This window comes from Cynoglossus semilaevis, chromosome 16 (assembly GCF_000523025.1).
Source record: "Cynoglossus semilaevis isolate Cse_v1.0 chromosome 16, Cse_v1.0, whole genome shotgun sequence".
Classification (NCBI taxonomy): Eukaryota; Metazoa; Chordata; class Actinopteri; order Pleuronectiformes; family Cynoglossidae; genus Cynoglossus; species Cynoglossus semilaevis.
The window spans coordinates 10899352-10924838 of record NC_024322.1 but is presented as its reverse complement, the minus strand read 5'-3'; the positions used below and the strand labels follow the sequence as shown (position 1 = coordinate 10924838).

General features: G+C 42.2%; 1 protein-coding gene across 1 annotated transcript in view; it reads left to right on the top strand.

The window, feature by feature from the left end:
* The window catches only part of myo16 (myosin XVI), a 73358-nt gene that overhangs the window by 36903 nt on the left and 10968 nt on the right, over positions 1 to 25487 (top strand). Inside the window, exons 19-32 of the mRNA XM_025063610.1 lie at positions 364 to 435; positions 1209 to 1350; positions 2095 to 2167; positions 4279 to 4431; positions 4658 to 4858; positions 5491 to 5566; positions 6424 to 6620; positions 7645 to 7725; positions 10437 to 10642; positions 18588 to 18690; positions 19402 to 19498; positions 19575 to 19842; positions 21786 to 22169; positions 22312 to 23519. Of these exons, the coding sequence (XP_024919378.1) occupies positions 364 to 435; positions 1209 to 1350; positions 2095 to 2167; positions 4279 to 4431; positions 4658 to 4858; positions 5491 to 5566; positions 6424 to 6620; positions 7645 to 7725; positions 10437 to 10642; positions 18588 to 18690; positions 19402 to 19498; positions 19575 to 19842; positions 21786 to 22169; positions 22312 to 23519 (3261 nt within the window). The remainder of the gene's footprint in view (positions 1 to 363; positions 436 to 1208; positions 1351 to 2094; positions 2168 to 4278; positions 4432 to 4657; positions 4859 to 5490; positions 5567 to 6423; positions 6621 to 7644; positions 7726 to 10436; positions 10643 to 18587; positions 18691 to 19401; positions 19499 to 19574; positions 19843 to 21785; positions 22170 to 22311; positions 23520 to 25487) is intronic.

The window sequence follows — 25487 nt, the reverse complement described above, 5'->3', positions numbered from 1 at the left end:
CCACCTGCAACCTGATTTACCTGCTTAGTATAACCTCGGAGAGCAGAAGCACTTCTCCACTCTGTGTTTTGTCCTCCTATTTGTCTATAATTATACCAGCACTGCACATGCTCCTGTGACCTCTGACCTTTTCCTTGCGGTAAACAAATGACATCAGCGCCAGAGCAGGAAGGAGCTCCTCAGTCAGGGTGATGTGATGTTTTGGTCGGTGACGTCAGCACTCAGGGTCTCTGTGCCTGTCATGTGCTCTGCTGAGAAATCACTGATGACTAAGCCTCACATATGGAATCACATATAGATCAGGACGACGTCACAGATCTGATCAGTGTTCTTCTTCTTCTTCTTCTGCGTCTCTGTCCACAGTGGCCGCGCTGCTGCAGGTGTCCTCCAGTGATTTAAGCACAGCCCTCACATCTGATGTCCAGTACTTCAAAGGTATGGACGTCCTTTGGGCCTCTGTGTTTATTCTAACATATCTTTGATCGATAATGGTTAATGAACCATGGGTTTATTGATGAGAATAGCTCACACATGTTATTTACTGTGTGTGATACTGTAGTTTGTAGCCATGTTGATTTTGATCATTTTAGGATGAAGGCTCGGGTGAGGCCTGGTATTTCTGGTCTGTAGGACTCCTTGGAAAAAATATTGTGTTGTTGGAAGCGTGTGTTTCTCCATTGTACCAAATGAAATTGTGAATGGTCTGTCGTTTATTTCATGTCGCTGGTTATGGTGAACATTTAAAGCAATACAAATTGAATACTGGCAATGCTAAGGAGACAACAACAACATTCTCATAGTGTAGCATTGAATGTAATTCAAGTATGGATGGAAACCCCCCCAATTTAAAGTAAACTGTCATAATAAGAATGTATCAGAGGTACCTTCATGTAAATATGGAATACAAATATGTCTAACCCACCGAGCTGTTCTATTTCTTGAATACAGAATCATGCACATTCAGCAGCTGTTTCTGCACAGATTTCTCCCAAATCATTCAAGGTTTGCTCAACGTATGTAGTGTCGCAAATCTAAGCAATCATTTAGATTTAGATTTTTTAAATCCAAAGTAAGACTTGAGTCAGTGAAAACAAAAAAATTAGTTCAATAAAAGTTTTAATGAGGTTTTTTTGTTGTTGCATTTTACGTCAAGTAAAATGTTTTTTTTAAAAGAATTTCAAAGAACTGCACTCTCATTTCCATGGTAGGTGATGTCATCACTCGGCGTCACACAGTTCAAATGTCAGAACAGTACAGGGACCAACTGGCCAAAGCCATCTATGGACGACTCTTCAGCTATCTGGTCAACAGTATCAACGACTATCTTCAGGGACAGGACGACAGCTTTAGGTACAACTCTCAGTTTGTCTGTGTGTGTGTGTGTGTGTGCGCGTGTGTGTGTGTTTTTCTGTCCACACAAGTGCCTAGGGCTGTTTACACTGGAATCAGTAGGAATTTTCTTTGGAAGCACAGAGCGTTGATTGCTTTCATCACAAACACGTAATGAAGCTGGTGTGTCATCAAACTGGGGCAGAGACACAGTCACGGCCTCTGAAGTGACAGAACTCATGTTGACACCCAGGTTAGTGTGGATGAAGAGGCCATAGTTTACATTACAAGTACATTATAAGTGTGAAAGCAACGTATGAATACTAAATAAGAGTGGATTCACGGTCATTGTCTATGTGGAGATGTCACACACACACACACACACACACACTTCACACATACATGTAACTCCTGTTATTTGGCATCCTGTTTCAGCAGCACTGAGAAAAAGGTTTTGTTTTTTTTTGTTGTTGTTATATTTAGGACAGTGTCCTGAATAATCATGACATCGTCATTTGTTCATAGCTAATCGTACACATAAGACTTAATTTTTCCAGTTAAAAAATTCTTTGTCTACTCAGTTGCTTCCATGTAAAAAGCAGATTAAATGTTTTACACGTAGACAAAAAAAAAAAACATGTTTGTTCTTAAATAATTATCGTGTTTGAGTGTCTGTTCTTTTAATTGTTTAATTGGTTCACTGTATTATTTCATTGTACTGTGAAGGGTATTCATGTATAATTTATCTTTCAATTTGTCTTTTAGTGACCCGTCTCTGGAAATAGGGATCTTGGACATTTTTGGATTTGAAGAATTTCAGAAGAATGGATATGAGCAGGTAAGGCAAGACTTCTTCTTCTTATTATTATTATTGTTATTATTGTTATTATTATTTATTTATTTATTTTTCATTTAATCCTCCAATAAACCTGTTGTTGTGTTCAAGCATGTATTTGTGCATTTCCCAAATGTCCGAGTGACATTTAAATCGGTCTGTCTTATAAATATCCTTTTGCATTGTATGGGGTGTGGTGCAGTAAAAACCTAATCAGATTGTTGAAATATTTGGGCTCATTTCTATTTCATTCAGTTTCATAAATGAATGATTTCAGTGTGTGTCTGCGCCTGACCGTGGAGTTATTTTTTTCTGCTGTCCTCAGAGGAAACAGAGACAAGGATTCTCTGTGCTTTAAGTGTTTATGTAACACACAAATCTGCGTGCTTTGGGGGTCATGCATCAAATGGTGGAACATTTCATCCAGTTACATTTATCATGTGTCAATGACGGGTTATGAAAATCATTTTTTGGGGATTTTTACGTAACACTAAAAAAAATAGTGCTAGTGGCCTAGAAACGAGACAAGAGGATCATTATGATGCCAGTTATCAAATACTCTTATTCAGTTATCTGGGCTACTATATTTATATTTATTATATGTAAAGCACACTTTGTTAAATTAGGTAATATATTTGGTAATTTTCTAGCTTTTGTAACATTTGCCCTGTAGACTGGCATCACATTGAGGTTGTAAATGTATCCGTGGCTCAGACTGTAACCCTGCCTCGCTGTCGATACCTCGGTGTGTGTGTGTTATTCAGCCATGCGGTGGACAGAGTACAACACGTACACTTCTATTCAGCTTTCCTGTCGTAAATCTGTCATGTTATGACTGTCAGCCCCAGTGGAAGAAGTAAAATATATATCCAACATATAAAAAATATAAAGATCAAGTTTTACTTTCATTCAGCCTTATATGGCGCAAGATGTATTTATGTTTCCCCGGGAACAATTTGGTGCTACATCCAGTGTAGTATATATAATACTAATAATAACTAATACTAAAAAAAGTACCAAAAGAAATTGTCACATTACAGGAAGTGGCGGTGCTCACATCCATACTTTTATTTCTGCTCATCTGCAGTTTGTACTGAGTTGTCTATTAATATCTGCTCAAAAACAAACACGTTCGTCACAACCCACAGAGAAGTGCGACATCAGTAGGAGTGAGTTCTCCATAAACAAACACCGTCATCTCTCACTGTAAAAGTGGCACATATGTGACAAACAAGCCCTGACATGTCGGTACACACATGTATCCACACACTCGCAGATGCACAGACAGCCACGCTTCACATACGCAGCATGATCAGGGTCATTAGTGCTGTTAATTAAAGTAGTGTTTGTCAGGGGTGCGTTGTAGCTGCTCAGCACTTTGCTAATGAGCGAAGTCATTCAACCACCTGCTGGGAGTGAGCTTTTAATGGACCAGACTAACCTGACGATGAAGAATGGGCTTGACAACTAACATCAATTGAAGAGGGGCGGGGCCACAGCCGTCTGAGCCACGAGACGACGTTCGAGAAGTGATAAATAGTTCATAACGCACTTCTTAGACGGCAACATTGTCAACATAAACATATTTTCCGGCCATGTAAACGTGACCTTAAAGCTAACAACGTCAGACAACGACAACAACAACGCTAAACACATCGTCAGCATTTTTCCACTCAGTCTGACAGGAGACACAATAGAAAATACGGTACTCTGTCTTGAGGGTTTTTTTTCTTTTCAATGTGAAACCTGAGAACCTCCTCATTCTTTGGGTAAACATATGTTGGTGTACCTGATGTGATGTGATGTGATTGGTTGACTGAACACCACCGCACATTCACGGCTCTGGACTCCTTGTACGAGGAAGTCTTTGCTTAAGCCTTTGATGAGGATGGGGTCAAGTGTGTTGTACGAGTTGTCAGGAAGTTCATATATGCCTCATTGACTTCTCTGTTGGTGCCACAGTGGGTTGTGTTTGAGGTTGTATTCATGCATTTGTTTGCTTTAAAAACAAACATTCAGCGCCGTGTCTCAGAGGAGTTTCACTGTGTGCACTGACGTGTGTGTTAACAGGTTGGTGGGTGTTTTAATCTGTGTGTGTGTTTCATGCATTCCAGCTGTGCGTGAACATGACCAATGAGCGGCTGAGGCAGTACGTCTCTGAGGTGCTATTCCAGCAGGAGCAGGCTGAGTGTCTGCAGGAGGGCATTGCCATGGAGACCCCACGCTCCCCCAGCAACCAGCCAATCATTCTGGACTTCTTTCTTCAGGTACTCTGGTTTGGACCAGTCCAGTCCAGGCTGATCTTGCATGATGTAATAGAAGCCACTGTGGAGCTTTGGCAGATGCCTCACACACAGCCACAGATTTCCTCATCACCTTAGAAATATGTTTCATTATAATGAATGGGAAAGTGGAACATATCTCCTCTACCTTACGTCAGTGTCTTGGTATGACTGACATCAAAAACATATTAGGCTTTTTCCTTTCCTACAGAAGCCACAGGGACTGCTGTGTGTGTTAGATGAAGAGTGTCAGAGTCTGCGACCTACAGAGCAGACGCTTTACAAGAGGCTGTCGGCTCAGCTGGACTCCAGTCCCACTCACGGTCTCTCTTTCACAACTAAGGACGGCAATGGAAACCCCCAACCCAAAGATCAGGGGCCAGCCTTTGTTATTAGCCACTACGCGGGACAGGTTTGTATGTGAAGTGATGTATGTAGATGTGAAACCTGTGTAAGTAAAGAAAGACCGACAACCAACACATACAGTGTTGATCAAAAGTCCCTGTAAGCCCACAAAGCCTGGGGTTTTTCACAAATGAAGTTTGTTTTTATGGATTTTGTGAATCTCTAATTTAGGGGTTTCAAACTTGAAATTTTAGTAATGTAAGTTGCTGGTCTAACAGGATTTCCATTTATCAGAACAGTCTTGTCCTGGCAGTGTTTCAACCAGAAATATTGAATATTAGCAGACTGCAACAACATTTCTACTCAATACTTTAAAAAATTACTTTTAAAATTTTAGAATGTTCTTTAATTAAACATAAAATTTGTTTTTTTATCATTATATCATTATTAATTATTTACATTCAATTAGTTAACTAATTTTTGATTCATTTTTGTTTTCACAAGCCATTGTAGTGTGGCCTAAATTGTCAGGATGATATTGTTTTAGACTTTTTGAACAAAACATTTTGTACAGACTACACCTTTAAACGAGACAGAAAAAAAAAACATTTAATAATTATTATTTTGTCAATAAACTCTTATTTTGCTGCAGACTAATTGTTTTTTACGAGTCCAATGAAATTCTCTTTTCTTCTCCAGATTTCATATGACCTCACAGGATCGCTCTCCAGAAACAAAGACCTCCTTCCACAGAATCTCCTGTTTACGATGAAGTGTAAGAACACAATTAATAACACACATATTTAATCACATTGTGGCGTCAGAGCAGCCGTAGTCACAAAGCTTCACTCTCCTGAAAAGACCAACAACACACTGAAGTGCTCTTTGTCCCAGAGTGCCTCTGTTTTCAGTGTGTGTTTCATCCCATGTGCAGCAAACAGCACCGTCTGTGTGTATATTGTCTATAGAAGGTGCCAGATGTGGGGTGTTGTGGTTTGCGCAACACAGGCTCCGTTGTGTTCCTGCCAGGCTAGCCCTTCGTCCAGCAGGCTAATTGCTATAATTTCCATGATGAGGCTAATCTTCTCAAAGCTAGCCCTTCACTCACACTTGGCTGTTATCCTTCCACTGAGTGAGGAGATGCCCCCCTGCCTTTTCATCCAACACAGAACGTGGTTCCTTCTTGTCTCCCTTCTAGAGTAGAAACAAACAATTAGCCTCGAATCTAGTTTCTAATTTTTGTGTTTTGAGCAGTATCCCTACATCTGAGCCTCTCTCCATCTTTCTTTCTCAGTTTTTCAAAGGCCCACGTTCACACACACACACACACACACACGTTGTTTGTCCTTCTGAATGAGCTCATTGTTGTCGTGGAGCACTCCACGTGTTGTCGAGTGGCACAGGCAGCCCACTCTTGTTGTCTGACTGATTGTTTACGTGCAACCGACTTGTCCCTCCTCTCCTACACACTGCCCTCTGCCTCTCTTTGTTTACATCCTTGTCTTTCCCTCCTTCTGTCTTTCCTTTCCTCATCCCACCTCTTGTTATTTTCCCCACCCCCGTTTCCACCAATGCCTTCGCTGCATTCTACTCCCCTTTTCTGACTTTCTCTTTGTGCTTTGTGTCCCACAGCTAGTGAGAGTGTGTTGCTGCAGCAGCTCTTCCAGTCCAAACTGACTCAGACTGGGTCTCTGGTGCCAGCAGCCCAGGGCCCCGTCGGGCTAAGGGGGCCTAAAGCGGCCTTGTTGCTCCACAGGATGCCATCATCCTCCTTCGTCACTGCCAACTCTGCCCTCCAACAACCTCGTCGGTACCATGACCTAACCAAGGTACTAGACACAGTTCACAGTGTGTTGTCCAGTACTTTCCTCTGTAGCTGCTCTGCTTCAGTCATGTCTGACGGTCTTCTGTCCCTAAAGCAAAGACTGAGGCTCCATTCACATTACAAAGTCTTCCATTTTCTCCATATAAAGTCTGACCAATATCTTTTATTATGACACTGTGAACAGTTGTTTTTTTCCCCAAATCCAACCCAGACCCTTTCTCACATGTGGTCTAAATCTGGTCAGGACTGGATGCTTGTCAAAGTGACCTCAGTCTGAACAGTTCTACGACATCATTGAAGTGAGACAGACGTCAATTTATATACATTGACTTATAAAAGTAACAAACACTGTTGAATTAATTAGTCAGTGGAAAAAAAAAGATTGTTAAAGTTTCACACTTTCCAAGAATGTGAGGTGGCGACAGGAATGCTGACGTTGCAGGGCTTTCCTCCCAAGAGGTCAGCACTTAGGGGTCAAAAGCTGGGATGACCGCTGGCCACAGGCACAGCCACGGGGGAGATTGGAGGCGCTCTGATTGATAACAAATCGATCAAAATGACTGACATTAGTGGCACAACAACTTAAACACACACTGTAGTTAACATGTAGTTTCCTTATTACTTCCACAAACACAAAATGTGATGTCACATCCTGTGCGGGACATTTCAGGACAATAGGAAGACTATAATATATAACCATGTAAAAAAAGCTGTCCTAAATGAGACAATGTTACTCTTTAATCTCTCTCAATAACTTTATGTGGTTTGTTAAAGGTCGCATGACCTTGTGATAAGTTGTGGTTCCATAGAGTAGCAGTTATCACGTCTGCTACGAACAACTCAAAGAAGAAGTCAGTTCAGGTTTTCAGCCTAAGATACTGACTTTCTACTGATAGTTAAAACAAACAAACAAACAAACAACTAATTCATTGTTTTCATTATGTATTTCTTTGTAGTGTTGACAACCGTTAAAATGATCTTTACACTTCTTGTTAAGCCATTTAATTCTTCTTCTTCTCTTTTGTCAGATCTTAAAAAAGAAAGGCTCGAGCTCCTTCCTCCAAAGACTAGAGCGGTGTGGACCAATAACAGTGGCCGTCCAGTTGAGGGTAAGAGACTTTTCAAGACGCATGAGCATCTAAACATGACAATGACTATGCCGTGAAATTACTGTGACATTTTTACATTATGTTTCGTCCAATTCAGCTCAGTCACAGGAAAGACTTTATCTCCTGATTATGTATGAAAATAAAATTTAATTTAGCCTGTAAACGCTAAAAAAACCCTGGAAGTCCTTTGCTAATGCTCATCCACGTTTTTACGAGTAAGATAGATTGATTCTTATTTTTCTGGGCAGGTATTTAATTAAATTTACTTGTGGCAACACAGACAAACCCAGCCTGTTCATTTAATGGTAATCTGTTTTTTTATGGTCACATAAAAGTTAAGTGTACAAGTTAGATGTGTCCGTATTTCAAACATTTGTTCTCATATCATTTAATATCGTCCAAATGGTTTTTTTTTTTGTTTTATTACCCAAAACACATTCAAATAATTCCCAGCAGGACCTGAATGCAGCACACTGGGATTTCATAACCATGTAAAGCAACAATATTTTTCAGTCAGAGGAAAGCACTGGAGTGTCTGCCGGTGACGCAAGGAGGCTGAAATGTGTTCAGAGAGGCTTTACCTTTGGCTTGAATGAAACCAGTGTGTTGCACAATCAAAGTTGTGGGCTTGTGGTCGACGAGTCCCTCAGGGAATGGCAGGGAAGGAGAGAAGTGGGCTGAAAAACGATGCTGTACCAAGCCAAACATGAAGCCCTTCACATGAATGAATGAACAATGAACAACAACCACTGTGTGCCGTGCACACGCACTTGAGTGTGCATGGCACATGATTGGTGGGAATGTTAATGCCGGCAGTGACACTTGAAGATGCAGACCCAGCAGTTTGGCAGCGTACGTACGGTCGTGCACAAGACGTGACGTCAGTCCGTGACGTACCAAAAACACAAAGTGTTTGCTTGTGCGTACATACGTGTTGAATAATTGAGTCTGCGGCCGCATTCGCTCAATTACAAGTAGACAGTTCTACGGACAGGGATGACTCAGGATTATGTCTGACACCATATGTGGATTTGATCTGCGATTCATGTCAACAAAAAGCATTCAGCTGACATCACTGAGCTGGTAATTAGTGGTAGTCTGCCGTCATAGTACATCCTTAGTGATTACAGCATCAAGTATATTTAGTCATTTCATCAATGCAAACTTTATTTCCGACAAAGTTGGCATACTTTCTCTTCAATCTTGAATCACTTGAACTTTTGATTCATCAGACAAGGACAAAGGAAATACTTCTTCTGCTATTACTTCAAGAATTCATACTATAAAAACACAGGGACGTTGTGGTAGAGGTCACTTCACCCATCTGCTCCACTTTCTTTGAATTCACGTTTACTCTGTTAAAACTGACAAAAGTAAGTTATGCAGGTGGGAATATTTCCAGCTAGATGTGAACCGCAGGAGTAGTCAAGATTCCAAGAGTGTCCTTTTCCATTTCAATGGAATTTATGTTTCTACAACATATATATATTTATATATATAGTATTATATTCATACATATACAGCACAGTATCAACATTCATGTCACATCCTATTAAAATATATGTTTAAAGATGAGATACTTGAAGATAATAATAAATGTAATCTAGGGAGTTTTTTTTTTAATGTACTTTCTGAAACAGTAGAGGCTTTGAAGGTCTCCATTTAGTAATAAGGCATGACGTCTGCCGTCTTGACGTAAATGTATTTAAATGGAAATTTGATCGCAAAAATTAAAACAGTTAACATGCAAATTGTAACATCCTCATCCTTTTATGCACGGGATGCGTGGAGTGTGAGAAGAAGAGCCAATCAGACAGTTCATCCAGGTCATGGTTCATCCCATGGCCACATATCTGAGCACAAATGATCATGTGCAGGTTATGAATTAATGATGTTATTCACGATTCATATAATTAACTCAGTTCTTTGTTCCTCAGCCTTTTTTTTGTATTATTTGTATTCTAGTAAAAAAGCTTTGATTTCATTGTGCAGCGTTTCCTGTGAAGAGCCACACACTGACCCCTCCTGACCCCTCTGACACACACACACACACACACACGTGTAAGGCAAACAGGCGGACAATGGAACTGCCTGTCACAGCCAAACTGGCCAACAATGCTACACATCTGGTCTCCGCTGGGGAAATGTTGTACGTGTTCATGTGCATGTAGAGCAACAGAGTGTAATGCAGTCACAGGTCAAACTGTACTGTGTACAGTGTGTGTGTGTGTGTGTGTGTGTACAGACACATTCTAATGTCAGAACCTGGACTTGTCTATTTCTGATCAATTATACCAAAAAGCAGAGCTCTGTCAGATATGAACGAGGCCTGGGTGACCTTAGATGTTTCAAAAATGGCCCCCCTCCACACACAACACATGCACACACACACACACACTCAAGAAAAGGCAAAGAGTCCTTTGTGTTTCAGCTAGAGAGAGAGATAAAAAAACACTCCCTAAAATCAGACCACTTTGTGACAAAGACAGCGTGATATCGCTTGAAATCAAGTTAGAACATCAAAAGGAACTCTTCCTCTATTTCATTTTGCAGTACGTGATGTACAAGAACAGAATACTCCTTTGACTCCAACTCTAAATATAGTAAATCAGTAAATGTTACACGGTGTGTTAGTGCCGTGTCTTGTAGTGAATGGAACATTACTGACGAGTGCCTTCAGCTGTTTCTCTTCTCCTCCATTTTTTTCCCAGAACTCGCTGTCAGAGATGATCAGCAAACTGCAAGCAAGCACTCCTCACTTTGTGGAGTGCGTGAGCCCCGATGCCAGCGGTCAGCCAGACACTTTTGACAGCTTTCATGTGTCCACCCAGCTCCAGTACATTGGTGTGCTTGAGATGGTGCGCATGATCCGTTATGGATATCCCGTGCGGCTGTCCTTCCCTGGCTTCCTCAGCAGGTCAGTGCAGGACTGCTGTTGTGTAACTGAAAACAGAGCAGGTTTCATAACGTCGTCCTCTGAAGTTATTGTTCAGCGCATGTTGATCCTGTTCCCCTCACTTCACCTTTTACCTCTTATACTTCTAGGGAATGTTGATGTTGAATTTTACCACCATCTCATTCAGGTTGGATACATCAGTGTGACGTGTGGCGTCTTCTTTTCTTTTCAGACACCTCTGTTTGTTTTGTAACTTGTAACTAGCAGGTATTTGATTTGAAGCGGCCAGAAAAGTCAAACGAGGACGTTCCCACCGAGTGAAAGGTTTTAGGAGACCGCTTAGAAAAGAATTTATGAGGAGGATAACGGCGAGTATCAGTTGTCATTAATTTATTTTTATAACTACAGCATAAAGGAAGGTGTGAGTTATCTGATAGAGTCAAACGGACATAATGGCTGCGTCAGAGCCTGACCACAAGGATTGTGGGTTTTCTAATTTTTAGCTCCATATTTTTAATACTTTCCTATTGTAAATATTGTCTTTCCAAATATCATATTAAAATGAACTGTCTGCCATTACTTTCAAATATGAAAAAGTGAAACTGAAATTAGCTTGAAAACCAGTAAGACCAGCTTTACTTTGCAAAGTTATTGAACCAAGGATATTCTCTATGGTGAAAAACAAGATGTAGAAATCAAAAACAAAACTCGTACTCACACGTACTGTATGTCTCTTCTCACTGTTTGTAAATAACATTGTTCTGTTGTTGGTTAAACAGTTGGACTGATATGAGAATCACGTCTATAAACCAACCTGATGTAAAGTTAAAATCTAAATATATTAATGATACACTTCGAACGACTCTGACATGTTGTTGCGTCAACCAGTCGTCTCCGGTCGTCCTGTGGGGGAGACAGTGAAACTCACCCAGCTGTGTCCACCTTCAGCTGCTGTTTTACATCCCCACAAAACATTAGTGTCTACTCCTCCGGTTCTGACACACAAAAAAAAAAATATCGATAAAGTAACCTGTGTGTCTTCATTATCTTTTCATCGATTGCCCTCGATTCACCCTGATGTCTGACTCCCATGAATTGACCATGCAAGATATTAGGCGCACCGGACAAAATGGACACAAATTATGGCAAACATTGTCCCTCTGCGCCTTTTGTTTAACGTGAAAAGCATTTGTAGTGAGCAACTCAGTGAGGACAGAGAGTGTGTCCTTAGATGAGCTCAGTCAGTGAGGAGGGAGACGGGAGTCGGACCCCCAGCAGACTATATAGGATGAATTGGAAAGGATTCAAATGTCCACTGAACTGTATGTTAAACAAGCATTTTTGTTTTCTTCTTTTTTCATATGCTCTTCTGTTTTAAAAGTACACTGAATTTATATTCACTGTACGTTTCATAAACACCATAACTAGAAGATTTGCCTGTTGATATGTAATCAAATGTTATTTGAATAATGGCTGTTCAAAGGAAGCCGGTCAGCCCGTGTCTTCACTGTGGCTGTAAATGAATGTAACAGTGTTTACAATACTGGATGAGACACATCCATGCAGGCTCACACATTCACTTTGAAAAGTCACGCCGACCTGCGTCGTCGGAGGGGCATTCTAACCTGAAGTGTTTGTTCAGGGGAGTCCACTGATGTATCTCATGATCTCGCACATTTCTCGTGTCAGTCTGACACACATTACCACATCAGTTGTGTGTGAGGTCACTATGTCCCTCTGTTACATTTCAGCACCAACTGCTTTGCTCAATAATTCTGAGACTACCTTTTTGTCACATTAGTCAAACTGTCGTTAACTCTCTTGTGTTTCCAGTCTGTCTTTCTGCATCTTCTTTTTCTCTCTGTCTCTCTCCCCCTCACTTACCCCCCGGGGTACCCCTCCCTCCTGCTCCCTCTTTTTGGGAGGAATGAAGGGATTAAAACAAACATTCCTGCCAGATAATGAAAGAGGACAAAGCAGGTCACATGACCCCCCCAGTCCTCCACATCACAAAGTTTCCACTGCTCGGCTGTAAACATCGTTGGATCACACACACACTCGCAAGGGAACCACACAGCTCTTTATTAGCACCCAACTTACAAGACATAAATTAACCCCGTTCTTTGGCAACATTTTCAACTCCCCATAAACAGCTTGTATCATTCACCACACAAGTGGGAAAGGGTATTATTTTCAATACAACCTCCCCAAAACCTCGGAAACATACGTACACTGAATGTAAGAGACCGTGTTTCACAAAGTGACTTAAATCCAAACATATTGTGAGGCAGAGTCGCTGTTGAAGCAGTAATTGAAAGATTGCCGGAGAGCGGCTCGGGAAACTGCTAATCCACATGTATGTCTGAGCATGTGTACGTGCGACCCTGTGACCATCTTTCATGCGTTTTTCAGGCAGCCATGTGTTGTGTGATAATCTCTTTGCAAGCGATGGGTGTGACCGACAGATAACTGAGCATCCCCACAGCCAGCTGGCTGCCAAAAAAGGGAAACTTAACCGTTGCTGGGCTGGGCATAGCACGGAGGACGTCAGGTCAAAAGTCTGTGTTTAGTTTTCTGGGGACTGGTCCCATATACAGCAGGTTACAATTAGCTTTATTGTAATATAACTCTTGTCTGAGATTCCAGGCTGATTTCCAGAAGTTCTGTTTTGCATTTCCAAAGTCACTGTTGATATTGTAACCGTCCAGATGTGTTTTAAAGTGAAGCCAGCACGGCATGACTGAACAGCTCGGAGATATTAGACTGGAAAAAACTCAAGTATATGGGTGGAAGTGTATCTTAATTTTCACAAAACACGATGGAAAACCTGCTCCAGCTGTTGAATGGGATGAAAGCACATAACCCTTACCTAAAGCACTGCTTTGATGCATTCCTACATGGCAGCTGTGTCTGGAGGGAGGAGGAAGCGAGAGATGACTCAGAGGAACAGAGACAGGCAGTCTAATGTTTGGAAGGTGGATCGCCCTTTGTTACAGGTTTAAACTGGAAGAATCTTAGTCACCAGCTTCATTTGCATGAGCTGGAATGGTGATTTGGTTGTTGGCTGGTTTGTTGGCTGGTTTGTTGGGTTTTTTTGGCATAGCAGCAATAACTAAACAAAACATAGAATTGAGGGAACCCAAGCCCAGCAAATCTGATCTGATGATAACTGTGATGTGACTGATAATTTGAAATATTTTTCTTGACCTGTTGAAGTCACTCGATTCTAGCAGTAAAAAAGAACCTGTTAGGAAACAAAACATTGGCATACAAAGCTAACTAGCTAGCCAAGCTAGATAAGATAAGCAAAATGTCCTAAAAGACCTTGAAAACTAGCCCAAAATAAACTTTCCAAATCTTACATTTCTAGTAATTGAAGTGCATTTTAAATCCTCTTTTCCGTTTTTTTTTGTGTTAATGTAACGTTGCTAATAGAGACATTTTATTCGGATAACATTTCAGCCAGTAGTATAACAAATGATGTCAATAAACCTAAATGTGGCTTATTACAAGAAAATAAATATTTAATACTGTATATGAATGTATGTTGATGTGAAATGAAAAATATAAATGGGATGCGCGGGTTACCACCATCATAAAAAATAGTGTAACCAAGAGTTTCGACAAAGAATGGTTGAACAATTTGATTTTATTCCTGTAGATTTTATCAGTAAAAACATCAAAAACCTACAGCCTGCTGTATTTGATAAGAAGTCTTGAGCGTGTAAAACCTACTTAAGTGCCATTACTGGCCCCGGGCCTCCCATTGGTCACATCTGCCCCTAATGTAATGTAAGGGCTCTATAGGCTGTCTCTCCTGAGAGACTGTAGAAGACCCTGTTTGAACTGCTGTGGCCCAGGACCTGAAGTGGACCATCTGCTATCTATCCTTCTGTTATTTACTCTACTTCCTTAGTGTCCTCGGGCAAGACGTTGAACTGCTGTGACACTTGAAAAGAGAGCTGTGTTTACTGTAGATGCATGGCGTTCTGGTTCATATCAATGGTTGCAAATTGTGCTGTTCATTTTAGGTTTTGAGCAATTTTTTTTAGAAATGGCCGCTGAATTTGCTCGGCCTAAAACTCTCGTGTTAAAGAAACTACTTGTTCGGGACTACTCCAGTAAATCTATAAAAAAAATTATTCAAATCTTCAGTCACACACATTTCGTGAAGAAACATCGATGTAAAGCTTGTTTGGCCATGAGCTCATATGAGACAATGAAATAATAATGAAATTATCAATAGGTTTTTACTTGACAGAGATGACAAGTGTAATTTACTGGTGTCAGAGGAGGGCGCTGTCCAGCATTTACACTGGGTTTCAGTAGTGACATGGGAGACCTGAAATGACTCAATTGTCTTAAAACATTTTGACTATTTTAAATTATCATAGGTGTATTTAGAATTTTAGAACATGTCTTGGGGTTGAGGGAGGTAAAACAGGGGATGTTAAGCAGCCGTTATGAAACAAAATATTTAAAAAAGAAATATTTGATATTAGATTATTTCCATTTATTAATTTCTAAATGTAATTAGAACTAGAAATAGAACTTGGAAAGTGAAAACAAAGACATCTTCTGTTTCATGGTTAAGGCCTAACTGTATTGTGAATTTTGGTTTTGTTGTATTTTTAGCATTATAATTTTAGAACACACCACGAGTACCTAATGTCTCGGTAATGACATTTACAAACGTGGTCTAAACCTTTACTGTCACCTAATTCAGATTGAAGTCAAATATAAGGTAAAAACATTACCACCTCCTCAGTAATAGATCACTGCCCAGTACTGCTTTGTGTGTCGGTCATGTGTTCTGTTCATACCAGTGGGCCTTTTGTGCGAGCTAGTGTCTGACGTGAGCACCTTTTAGGGTTGTGCTTAATTTGAGTGGCTGCCACTCACAAAGACACCAGTCATCCTGGCCCAACTGCCATTCATATCTTTCTGTACTGTGTGGGAGGAGAGGGAGAGAGAGAAAGGGAGAGAGAGAGAGAGACAAGGCCAATGAATAAACACAGAGAGAGCGGTTACTGAGCCGGGGATGGCTGTACTGCTGTCCTCATTTGCCTTTATCTCACTTCATTTTTTTTTCTTCCAGATTTTCTCACTTCTTTCATGCGGACCACCATGTTCTGTCTGATTCTCTTATCACTCCTCGTTCACAGCACGTTTCATTAATTATTCTGGTGGCTTCATTTCCAGCGTGTTCTGGTTGGCCTGTTCCTCTCGTGTGTGTGTACACCCGTACAGTACAGCGCCCTCTCAGTGTCTCCTTGTTTCTTATCCCTTTTACTCTTTCCATTTGTCACACTTTCAAAACTGGGCTGCGGCCTAATCAGAATGACAGGCCAATAAATCAGCCATTTATCTTGAGGTTGCTCTATTCCTGTGACCACAAACACATCAGAGTGTGTGTGTTGCGGATGGGAAAAAGGTGCAGTGGAACCATGTGCTGGCCGGTTCACAAAGTCACAGTAGCTGCCTGAAGTGAATTACATTACTGTCCCGGTAACCAGAATGATTTATGAGGAAATCTATATTACTGTTGTTTTTATTTGTCCTTTATGATACACAGTGTGCTTTGTGGCCAGGTTTATTCTCTAGCAATGTGTAAGGTCAAACGCTACCACTTGAACCTTGTCTCTATTAATCCCAGGCCTCCATGTGGGTTAGCGTCTCCCATTGTATGTACGAAGTGAGAGTCGCATCACAGAACACGCAGGGCAGTTATGTTTTCTCCATCGCTTGACTTCCACTGGTTCGTCATTTAAAGCTTCCACAGATGGAGAAATGCTCGTTTGTAGACAGTTGAGTCACGTTGGGATTAATACCCTGTATCTCAGTCCCATCCCTGAGGGGCTAGGACCCCATGACTGAGCCAAACCTGTATGCCTTCCAGACACAGCCACCTTAAAGTTTGTCAGATGGACACGGACAGTGTCACAGACAAAATGAGTGCTTTCATCTACGCTCATCTTCTTCTCCCTCGCCCTTCATCACTTCGGTGATGTTCAATAACGCCGGACACTGATGGCCTTTCGGTCACAAAGAAGTCCGTTAGTGCCCTGTAGCCCTTTGCTTCGGCCCCTATCAAAGGGGTTATTTCCTTTCTGTGACACCAAATGAAGCCCCCTTGGGTCTTGTAAAATCAGAGATCGTCAGTGGTTTTTATATCCTCATAGGGAAGGTCATGGGTTTACAGAGTTCCTTTGTGTTTTATGGGCTCTGGGGGGACAGCGTGTGTTGTCTGCAGCACTGGTGTTTCCATACACACACAGAGGGTTAGAGAGAGTTCAGAGCGAGCCCACTCCTGCAAATAAAACCCAACTCACAGCCGTTCACTCACCGATGTTAATGCACGTTGTCCAAACGTGTTTGACGTCCTCTCACTGACGACAGGGGACATGAAACAAATACAAACTGATAGAACATATTTTCAAGAAATCCCAACAGTTGTTGACTGACAAACAGCTTTTATCTGAAAAATCTTTTATTCCTTTCAACATTAACTGTGCGAATATAGAGTAGGTATACAATAGGTCAGCTGGTGCCCCGGAGTTACAGTCTTTTAAACCACAAGGTCAGCGTCAGGTCAGTGGAAGCCCCTCCTCTAAAATGTCCCTGGGCTCAAAGCTAAATCCCATATGGAACCATTTGACTCACTGTTTAAAAATGTATGAATATTTACTGAAAAAAAAGAAAACCTGCAGCAATAGTCTTTATAATAATAATAATATATATATTCAACTAATTCTACTTATAACAATAAGGATATCAATAATAATAATAATAATAATAATAAACAATATATAAGCAGCAAGAAAATAAATATGTTTTATATTTATTTTCGGATTAAGCACAGATTTAGCAGTAGTATTGCACTTAAAGTTTCATAGTTTACTTTAGTACAGTAGTAAAGTGCAATACTTGTGTTTGAGATTATGTTTGTATGATGACAGTTGAGTTCACTGTTTTACACATTAATACTTGATGAGTCTATAATCAGAATTTGGAGGACTAGTCTCAGTGTTTATGGCTTTAGTTTTTTTTTTTTTTTCTAATCTACGACTGTCAGGTTGAAAAGTGATTTAGAGTTTTCACAGCAGGACTGACGCCATCTTCCTGTAGGAACAATACATTAAAATAGTCATTTCTGCACAAACACTGGTTTTGGTTCCCGGCGTACTATTGACACTGATGTGTTCATCTTCTCCATGGACTATGTGCACAATGGAGCAGGGATTTGTCAGCCAGTTGTCCATCACAGGTGGTAATACTTGAGTCAAAGCTGCACAGTGACACACAGGATTAACAGAGCCAGTGTGGCAGTGTGGATCAAATGAGAACGCACAGATCTCTGTGTGCTATTTGCAGGCAATTACATAGATCTATTACCCAGTGTTTACATCAGAGACCAGAGATTATTATTTGATTTAGTACTTCCAAGGAGACCGTGTTCATTTAGTTCATTGTCAACTAATTTCATTTACACCTACACACAATGGTGGTGGTTATGCAGTCCTAAAGCAGGGGTGGGGGTGGGTGGTTCATTAATCAGTTAATGTGTCATTTTTATTCCACGCACGTCTTGGGATTTTGTGGTGAAGCTGATTTTAGTCGTGACGCCCATTTAAAAATTCTACTTCAAAAAACTGTGCTTCTCTCTACCGTTGTCAGTCCTGTGTGAACACAGGTCACGCTGCTTTAGTCCCTTCACTATCCCAAGCACAAACACTCCACTGCCTACATCCAGCTGACCACTCATAGCAACGGTTGCCCGGGGCAACGGCAATAGGAACAGATGCTGTTTGGCTGAGTCTGCTGTATGACCCCTCTGACCCTTGAACCCATTGTTTCTAGAAAGAGGCGGTCTCCCCTCGCCCTGTCTGAGTTGTTCATTTCGGATCCTCAGATTTGATGTTTTTTTTTTTTTGATTTTGTTTTTTTTTTTTCGTGTGTGTTTCAGATATAAAGATCTTGTGGTCTTAACGTTGGAGGACAAGAAAAAAACCTCACCAGAGGAAAGGTGCCGCTCAGTGCTGCAGAAGTCTAAACTTCAGGGATGGCAGGTAGGTATTTGTGTGTGTGTTTGTGTTGAAATGTGGGAGTTTGTGCACGTGTGTCTGTCCAGTGTCTTTTTCGGCCTCATCAATAACAAAGGATTTGCAGAATGACTTAATCCCTGACCCTTTATTTGAAAGATCCCATGGAATCTTTGACAGCCCATTCCAGCTGTCCCACCTCATCATAATTCTTCTCACACACACACTCACACACACCCCACAGCAGTGTGGATCCCTCCGCCCCCTCTCTGTCTTGTCTGCCAGACTGCTGTTGTGTCTGAGTGTGTGACCCTACAGGTCACATCAGCTCCTGCCTCACACACGCACGCACGTTCCTTAACAAAGCCTCACTGAAAAGTTTTTCTTACTTCTCTGCTTTACATGCACACACCACCACAAAGTAGCGTAGCGTAGTAGTGGTTGGATTGAATGGTACTGTGTTTGGCAGAACGTCACCTCCACACTGCTCTGCATCTGGTGCAGAGTGACCTCTGTCAGAATGACCTCCCCCCCAAATTCGCTCCAACGTTCAGGAAGTAAATGCAAAGTTAGCATACAATCCCACAGCCTTCCCACACTCAGAACCCTCAGGACAATGTGGTCATGGTGTTTGTCCTCCATACCTCATCTATCCAAACACACTCTTCTTCCATAGAGTTCTTCTAGAAACCTGCTGACAGCAAACAAATGTCAAATACTTGGTATTTGTTTTTATAGATGGGCAGCAGTAAAGTATTCCTGAGATACTGGCAGGCAGACCAGCTCAACGACCGCTGCTACCAGCTTCATAAAAAGATCATCACCTGTCAGAGAGGTATCGTTAATTAAGTAGGACTATTTTTAAAAACTTTTTTCACCCCTGACACTCAATGTCCCTCGTAATGTTGCAGTGGCACGCGGCTGGTTGGCGAGACACAGGGTCCATCGCATGCTGCAAACAGAGGAGTGCAGTGTGCAGCGTTTCCTGCAGGGTGCAGAGGACATGGGGCTGCAAACCTATGACCAGTTGGTCATCCAAAATGCCTCAGATATTGCAAGAGAGAGTGACCGCCTGCGCAGCCAGGGCAGCAACAACTTTCGGACCAACCTGGGCAGCAGCCCTCCGCTGGGTGAGAGGCCTGAGCCAGTGGGGAGAGAAGAAGATCAGCCCTTCAGGAGGTAAATCAGCTGCAAGAAATAATGTGGGGATACATGAATGGATGAAGAGGAGCTTTAATTGTAATTATCAACAATTTAATTGCAATTGTTCTCAGGGGCGTTATCTAAAAAAAATTAGTTTAAAGTGTTATTGGTACAGATAATGATCTGCTCTATCAGATAGTATTAGTGTAGCGTGGCAGCTGTGGATCGCTGTCCTTATCTCCATCACTCCTCCTCCTTATATAACAAACCTGGGACATGGAACGACTGTGGAGGGCTGAGTTAGAACGGCAACAAAATAGGTACAGTAACGAGTGTCGTGTTAAAGATGGAGTTAAAATAAATGAAACTGCTTTCCTGTTTAATCAAATAAAGCAAATGAAAGTGGCTAACAAAATAGAGCTAAGGCAATTGTATGAAAAGTTTGTAGCAAGTATGAGCTCCAAAACCTTTTCTTTTTACAGTAAATGACCCAAAGATTTATCAGCAAATATATCAATATACAGTAAACCCAAAGATGCGTACATTTGAAGTATTTTAGCCGTTGTGCGGTGTTGATCTGTAGTGCACAGTTGGCAGGATCATTTGTTTTGCTCATTGCTGATTACTGTTGCACAACACAGACTCATCAATCAGTTTTCCTGGAAGTGATGATTCACAAGCTTACACCACGTTTACTGTCAGTGTGTGGCTGTCGGTAACAGTAGGTTAAAGTTGTGTACACTCAAAGATAAAATGTAGTGCAGGATGTTTGCTGTATCCTCTGTACGCCCTTGTCAATCCAACATCTGCTGCCGGGGGAGAGCAGACAGGTGCACAGGGAGTTTTCTCATTTGAGCTGAAGGGACAGTGGCAGAGAGGGAGAGGCAGCACAGTTCCTGTATGACGGGGGAAGGTGGGGGGCTACACTACTTATAATCAATAGAAAATATCATTGAAAGAACAGGGGCCACCCAGTATATTTGATGGAAGGCCAGGATTTTTCTGGAAAGTTACGTTGGGGACCGCACACTCAAATAAAATGAAATAAAAATCACATTTTCTTCTAATGAAATGTAAATGGAGCCATCAATGGTTGGGATTACTGATAATTAGTAAGTCTCAGTTGTTGTTTATTTCAGTTCCTTTAATAGAGGGGACCAGATTTGATGATTTGACTGGCCTTATTTCTTTTCTTTTTTTTTTTTACAATATAAATCATAATTTATTTCACAAAATGTTTACACTGATGTTATAAAAATAACATCTGACAAAAAGCCTTGTGTCTTTATGCACTACTATTTGAACAAAGACTAAAATCCAGTTTCTGTAGCGCCTTGTGTCTTTATGCACTACTATATTATGCACTACAAAGACTAAAATCCAGTTTCTGTATTGTAGCAGGATTGTGTTTTTGTTGTTAAAATTGACAGGAAAATCAATTTTCCTGTAAGTGGTAATTCCTGCCACAGCTAAATTAAAACAATAACAAATAAAAGAAAATATGACACTATTTCCTTTACATGTAAATCTAACCTCTATGTATTCAGAATGTCCCAAACCTGACTGTTTTCTCAGCAGGATTTAGAAAATGGCCCTTCCCCCATCACCTGCAGTCTTGGTTGGCCTCCAACCCCCACCCCAAAAAGCAGATAGAAAACCAACAGATGGCACATTCAGATTAGTGAAGGGAATATTAAACTGGACGTGTTATCAAATTACTAGAAGATTAGATTGAGCACAGAATCCCTCTGGTATTTATCCTTTAATTAGCCTCTTTACCATATATTTGTAAATTGACTTTGAGTGAGCTAATAATATAATTCATTCAATTAACAGAGAAGAGAAAAAAAACCTTGGAGTGGATGATATTCCTCTAATCGTTGTCTTTCTTTGAGTGGTAGTTATCACCAAGACAAATCATTGAGTTGTTATTGTATCAACAACATGATGACACACACGTTCTGTTTGTCCATTTTCAGGCCTGTGGAGAAAAGTGGGAAAGTCCTCGAGGGCCACGTCAATGGAGGAAACAGAATTATTCGCCACTATCGCTCCAGTTCAGTACCAATCCCCATCGCCATGGAAACCATGGCCCATTCCCCCTGCAGCCCACCCATCAAACCAGTGTTACAGCAGGTAGCTCATGCTACCGAAGATGGAGCAGGCGGAGCAAGTATGTCCTCCCCTCGGAAGCAGCCTCCTCCCAAACCCAAGCGGGACCCCAACACCCGCCTGAGTGCCTCTTATGAAGCGGTTAGCGCCGGATTGACGATGTCAGCAGCTAAGGAGAGCCCCACTCCAGAAGGCTACGGTTCGCCAGCTGGAAGCCCTCCGAAGTCCCAGCTGTCCCCCACAGATCCTGCAGGTATTTCACCTCCAATGATCTATAGGAGAATCGAACAGATGGTATTTTTATTCTTCAACACTTTGGTGTTTTCCTTCATTTGTTTTTAATTAGTTTACTTGATTTTTTGTTTTGTTTTTGTTTTTGTTTTTTCTGCACATGGCCAAGCCCCGCCCCCATAGTGATGATTACACTGCCATGAGGAAGGTGCCACCCCCTAAACCTAAGCGCAGTCCCAACACTAAATTGTCAGGCTCCTACGAAGAGATCAACGCTGTGGCCCCACAACTCAACCAGCTGCGACCTGCTGATGTAAAGCTGGCTTTGCTGAGCAGGGCTGGTTTGGGGGGCTTCAATGGTGGGTTCATGCAGAAGGCAGCTTCAATCGATGCTCCACCAGGGGTAACACTGAGCCTCTACAAGGGTCATGATGAAGAAGATGTCTATATAGAGATGGTGGGCTCCCAGCCACGGACACGGAGCCTCCAGGAGCCGCCTTTCAGTCCAGAATTTGCCGCAGACTCAGAGTGTGTCTATGAGGAAATGAAATACTTCCCAGCTGAAGAGGGTGTACCTCAAAACTCTGTGGTCACCAGGGCAGCAAAACTGGAGAGTCTAGGCTTGGGCCTGGTGGGATTAGAGACAACGTTGACAGCAGCAGCTTCTATTGACTCGCAAAACATCTCCGCTGGTGGAACTCCAAAATCTCAGCACAGTAAAGAGGGTGGCTGTGACATTCCAGCTCCGTTCCCTAACTTGCTCCCCCATCGCCCTCCTCTCCTGGTGTTCCCTCCATCTCCTGTTACGTGCTCTCCTGCCTCAGATGAGTCACCCCTGACTCCTATAGAAGTCAAAAAACTACCTGTGTTTGAGACAAACCTGAACTACGCCACCGGCCCCGACAGCCCCCTGTCCCCACAGTATGCCAGGCAGAGGGCCGACTCCACCCCCAGCCTCACAGTCCTCAATTCAGAGAAGTCTACACCTCCACTTACCCCTCCACTCCCAGTGCCCCCACCCAGTGCTGCACCTCCTCCTTACAGACCTCCTTCACACTTCCCCTTCCCACCTGAGGCAGGCTTTCTGGCTCTGACTCGAACAGCATCTGTCACGGTGAGCTCAGAATCTCCCAAATCCTCTTCACAAAGGACAGGAGGGGAACCCGTGGGGAAGCCACCTCCCTACTCTCCTGTCAAGATGACTCGGCCAGAGCCTCGCAGAGCGCACTCCTGCTCCTCCTCTCCTCTATTGTTTAACCCTGCTAATGGCAGACCCCTGACCAGCCCGCTGGACGAACTCAACACTCTGTTCAGCTCCGGACGCAGCCTGTTGAGGAAGTCCACACCAGGACGAAAGATGAGAGATGGAGGTCTGTCAGTAAAAACAACAGTTACAGTACACACATCTGAAATAGTAGCATATATATGGATAATATTAATGTCAACACAGCATTAAACACATGAGGCCTGTGACAACAATAAGCCTTCATAATTCTCTCCAAATTAATTTGAATTGAATGCACAGTAACTTGGTGAATGATCAATGTACACACACCTGAGTTAGACCCAACCTAAAACCCACACTTCAGTTGAGCGTGTGTTTTTGGAGGAGTTTATTGTTTTACTTTATGTTCTGTATCCACTGCGGTGACTTTATGATCAGAGTCTCAGTCTGGTCTGGGCAAGATGATTTATTGGGCATTGTGTGATTACTTTCCTCACTCCGGAGAGGTGTAGTGGTGTCCTGTAAGTGAGTAATAAACCCTTGTTTTTTATGTGTGTATGTGACACACATGAACTCAAATGCACAAGCGCCCAAAGGCCTCCATCATAAATCCAGTCCTGTTCTTTGGGAACGCCTTACGTTAATGCAGGTGTTGTCAGCCGGCTCCTCTCTTTGGCCCACTTGAGGAGGACCATTTGTTACAGTCTCCTGCACAGTGGCCTTTGGCTGCTGCAGCTGCCTTCTTGCATGTTAGCAAATGAACTGGTAGATGCAGCCCACTTAGCATTATGCTGCTGCCTTGCTGTAAGTGTGGCTACAATAAGGTTCAGTGCAAAAAATGCAGAGCACATACAGACTCCGTGACACTGATGCAGAGGTTGACCTTTGAGAAAGGAGGGCAAATGTCTCATAATAAGACCCCGTGTAATTAATACAATAATTAATTGTATAATACAATCTTCAGGTCAGAGGGATCAAAGCTGCAAATATATATATATATATTGCACATGGACTGGTATCCCATATCAGAAAAGCATTGTCCCGTCCAAAATGTAGAAACTGTTGTCTCATTGTGAGCCTCTGTTTTCTTCAAGTGTATTAGTTGTGGCCAGGTTAATAATGCATGTGCAGCAGCATGATGAAGATGGACATTAAATATTTAACAGCTCACTCATGTTCTGCTGCTGAAAGTGTGACTGGCCGGTAGTGGCTGACAGGAAATCCTGGTCAATTATCTAGTGGACATGTTAGAAAAATGACAAGCAAGTGAAAGTAGCAGCTGCTGTAGTCGGTAAGCACTGGTGTTTGCTGAGACTTGTTTTTGTTTTGACGTTGCATGACATTTGTGTCATACTTCTATAATTGAGGCGGGTTCAGAGGCCAGGTCGTGGAACTCCTTATAAGAGACTGTATGAAACCAAGTGCAAATGCTGACGCATTTGCCTCACATGACATCTTTCACTTGGCTCCTCAGGAGCACCTGGACCCGTGCAGGAAAAGCACTGGCGTCATGGAAACAAAATGTGTGACAGGGGAACCTGGCACTGGGGTATTTTGAGTGGGCAAAGCAGAGGCGGCCTGCTTAGATCAGAGCGCAGACGGATGCCGATGGTCTTAACGGGATGGTCTACTTCCGCTCCCAGTCAGTTGTTAAATGACTTAGTGTGATACCTGACGCTGTGGGAGTGGCCAGAGGTTACAGTTGCTATCCCAGACATCTCTGTGAAGAGCAGCTGCCGCTCCTTCCTCCTCCTCTACTGCACCATCCACAGGGAATGAGAAAATCAGGGTGAAGAGGGCAGGTGGTCCTGCTGCACGGACTTCAGGAAAACCACTGGCTCCATGAAATATTTCTTTCCTGTTGGGCAAAAAAAAAAAAAATCTCCTCCTATTTGTTTATAATTGTATCGTGAGTTCCTGTAACTCCTCACAGCTCTCACATGGACGTTCTGTGTTGCTGGTTCTCTACCTGGACCTTTCTGTCCCTCGTGAACCAACACCTCCAAGCTTGACCTACAGTAGCGTTTTCTACATTTAAATATAGCTAACGTGTGACCGTGTGAGGACCAGGAGGCACACATTCTCAGTGTGGGACAGCAGCTGACAAATTCCC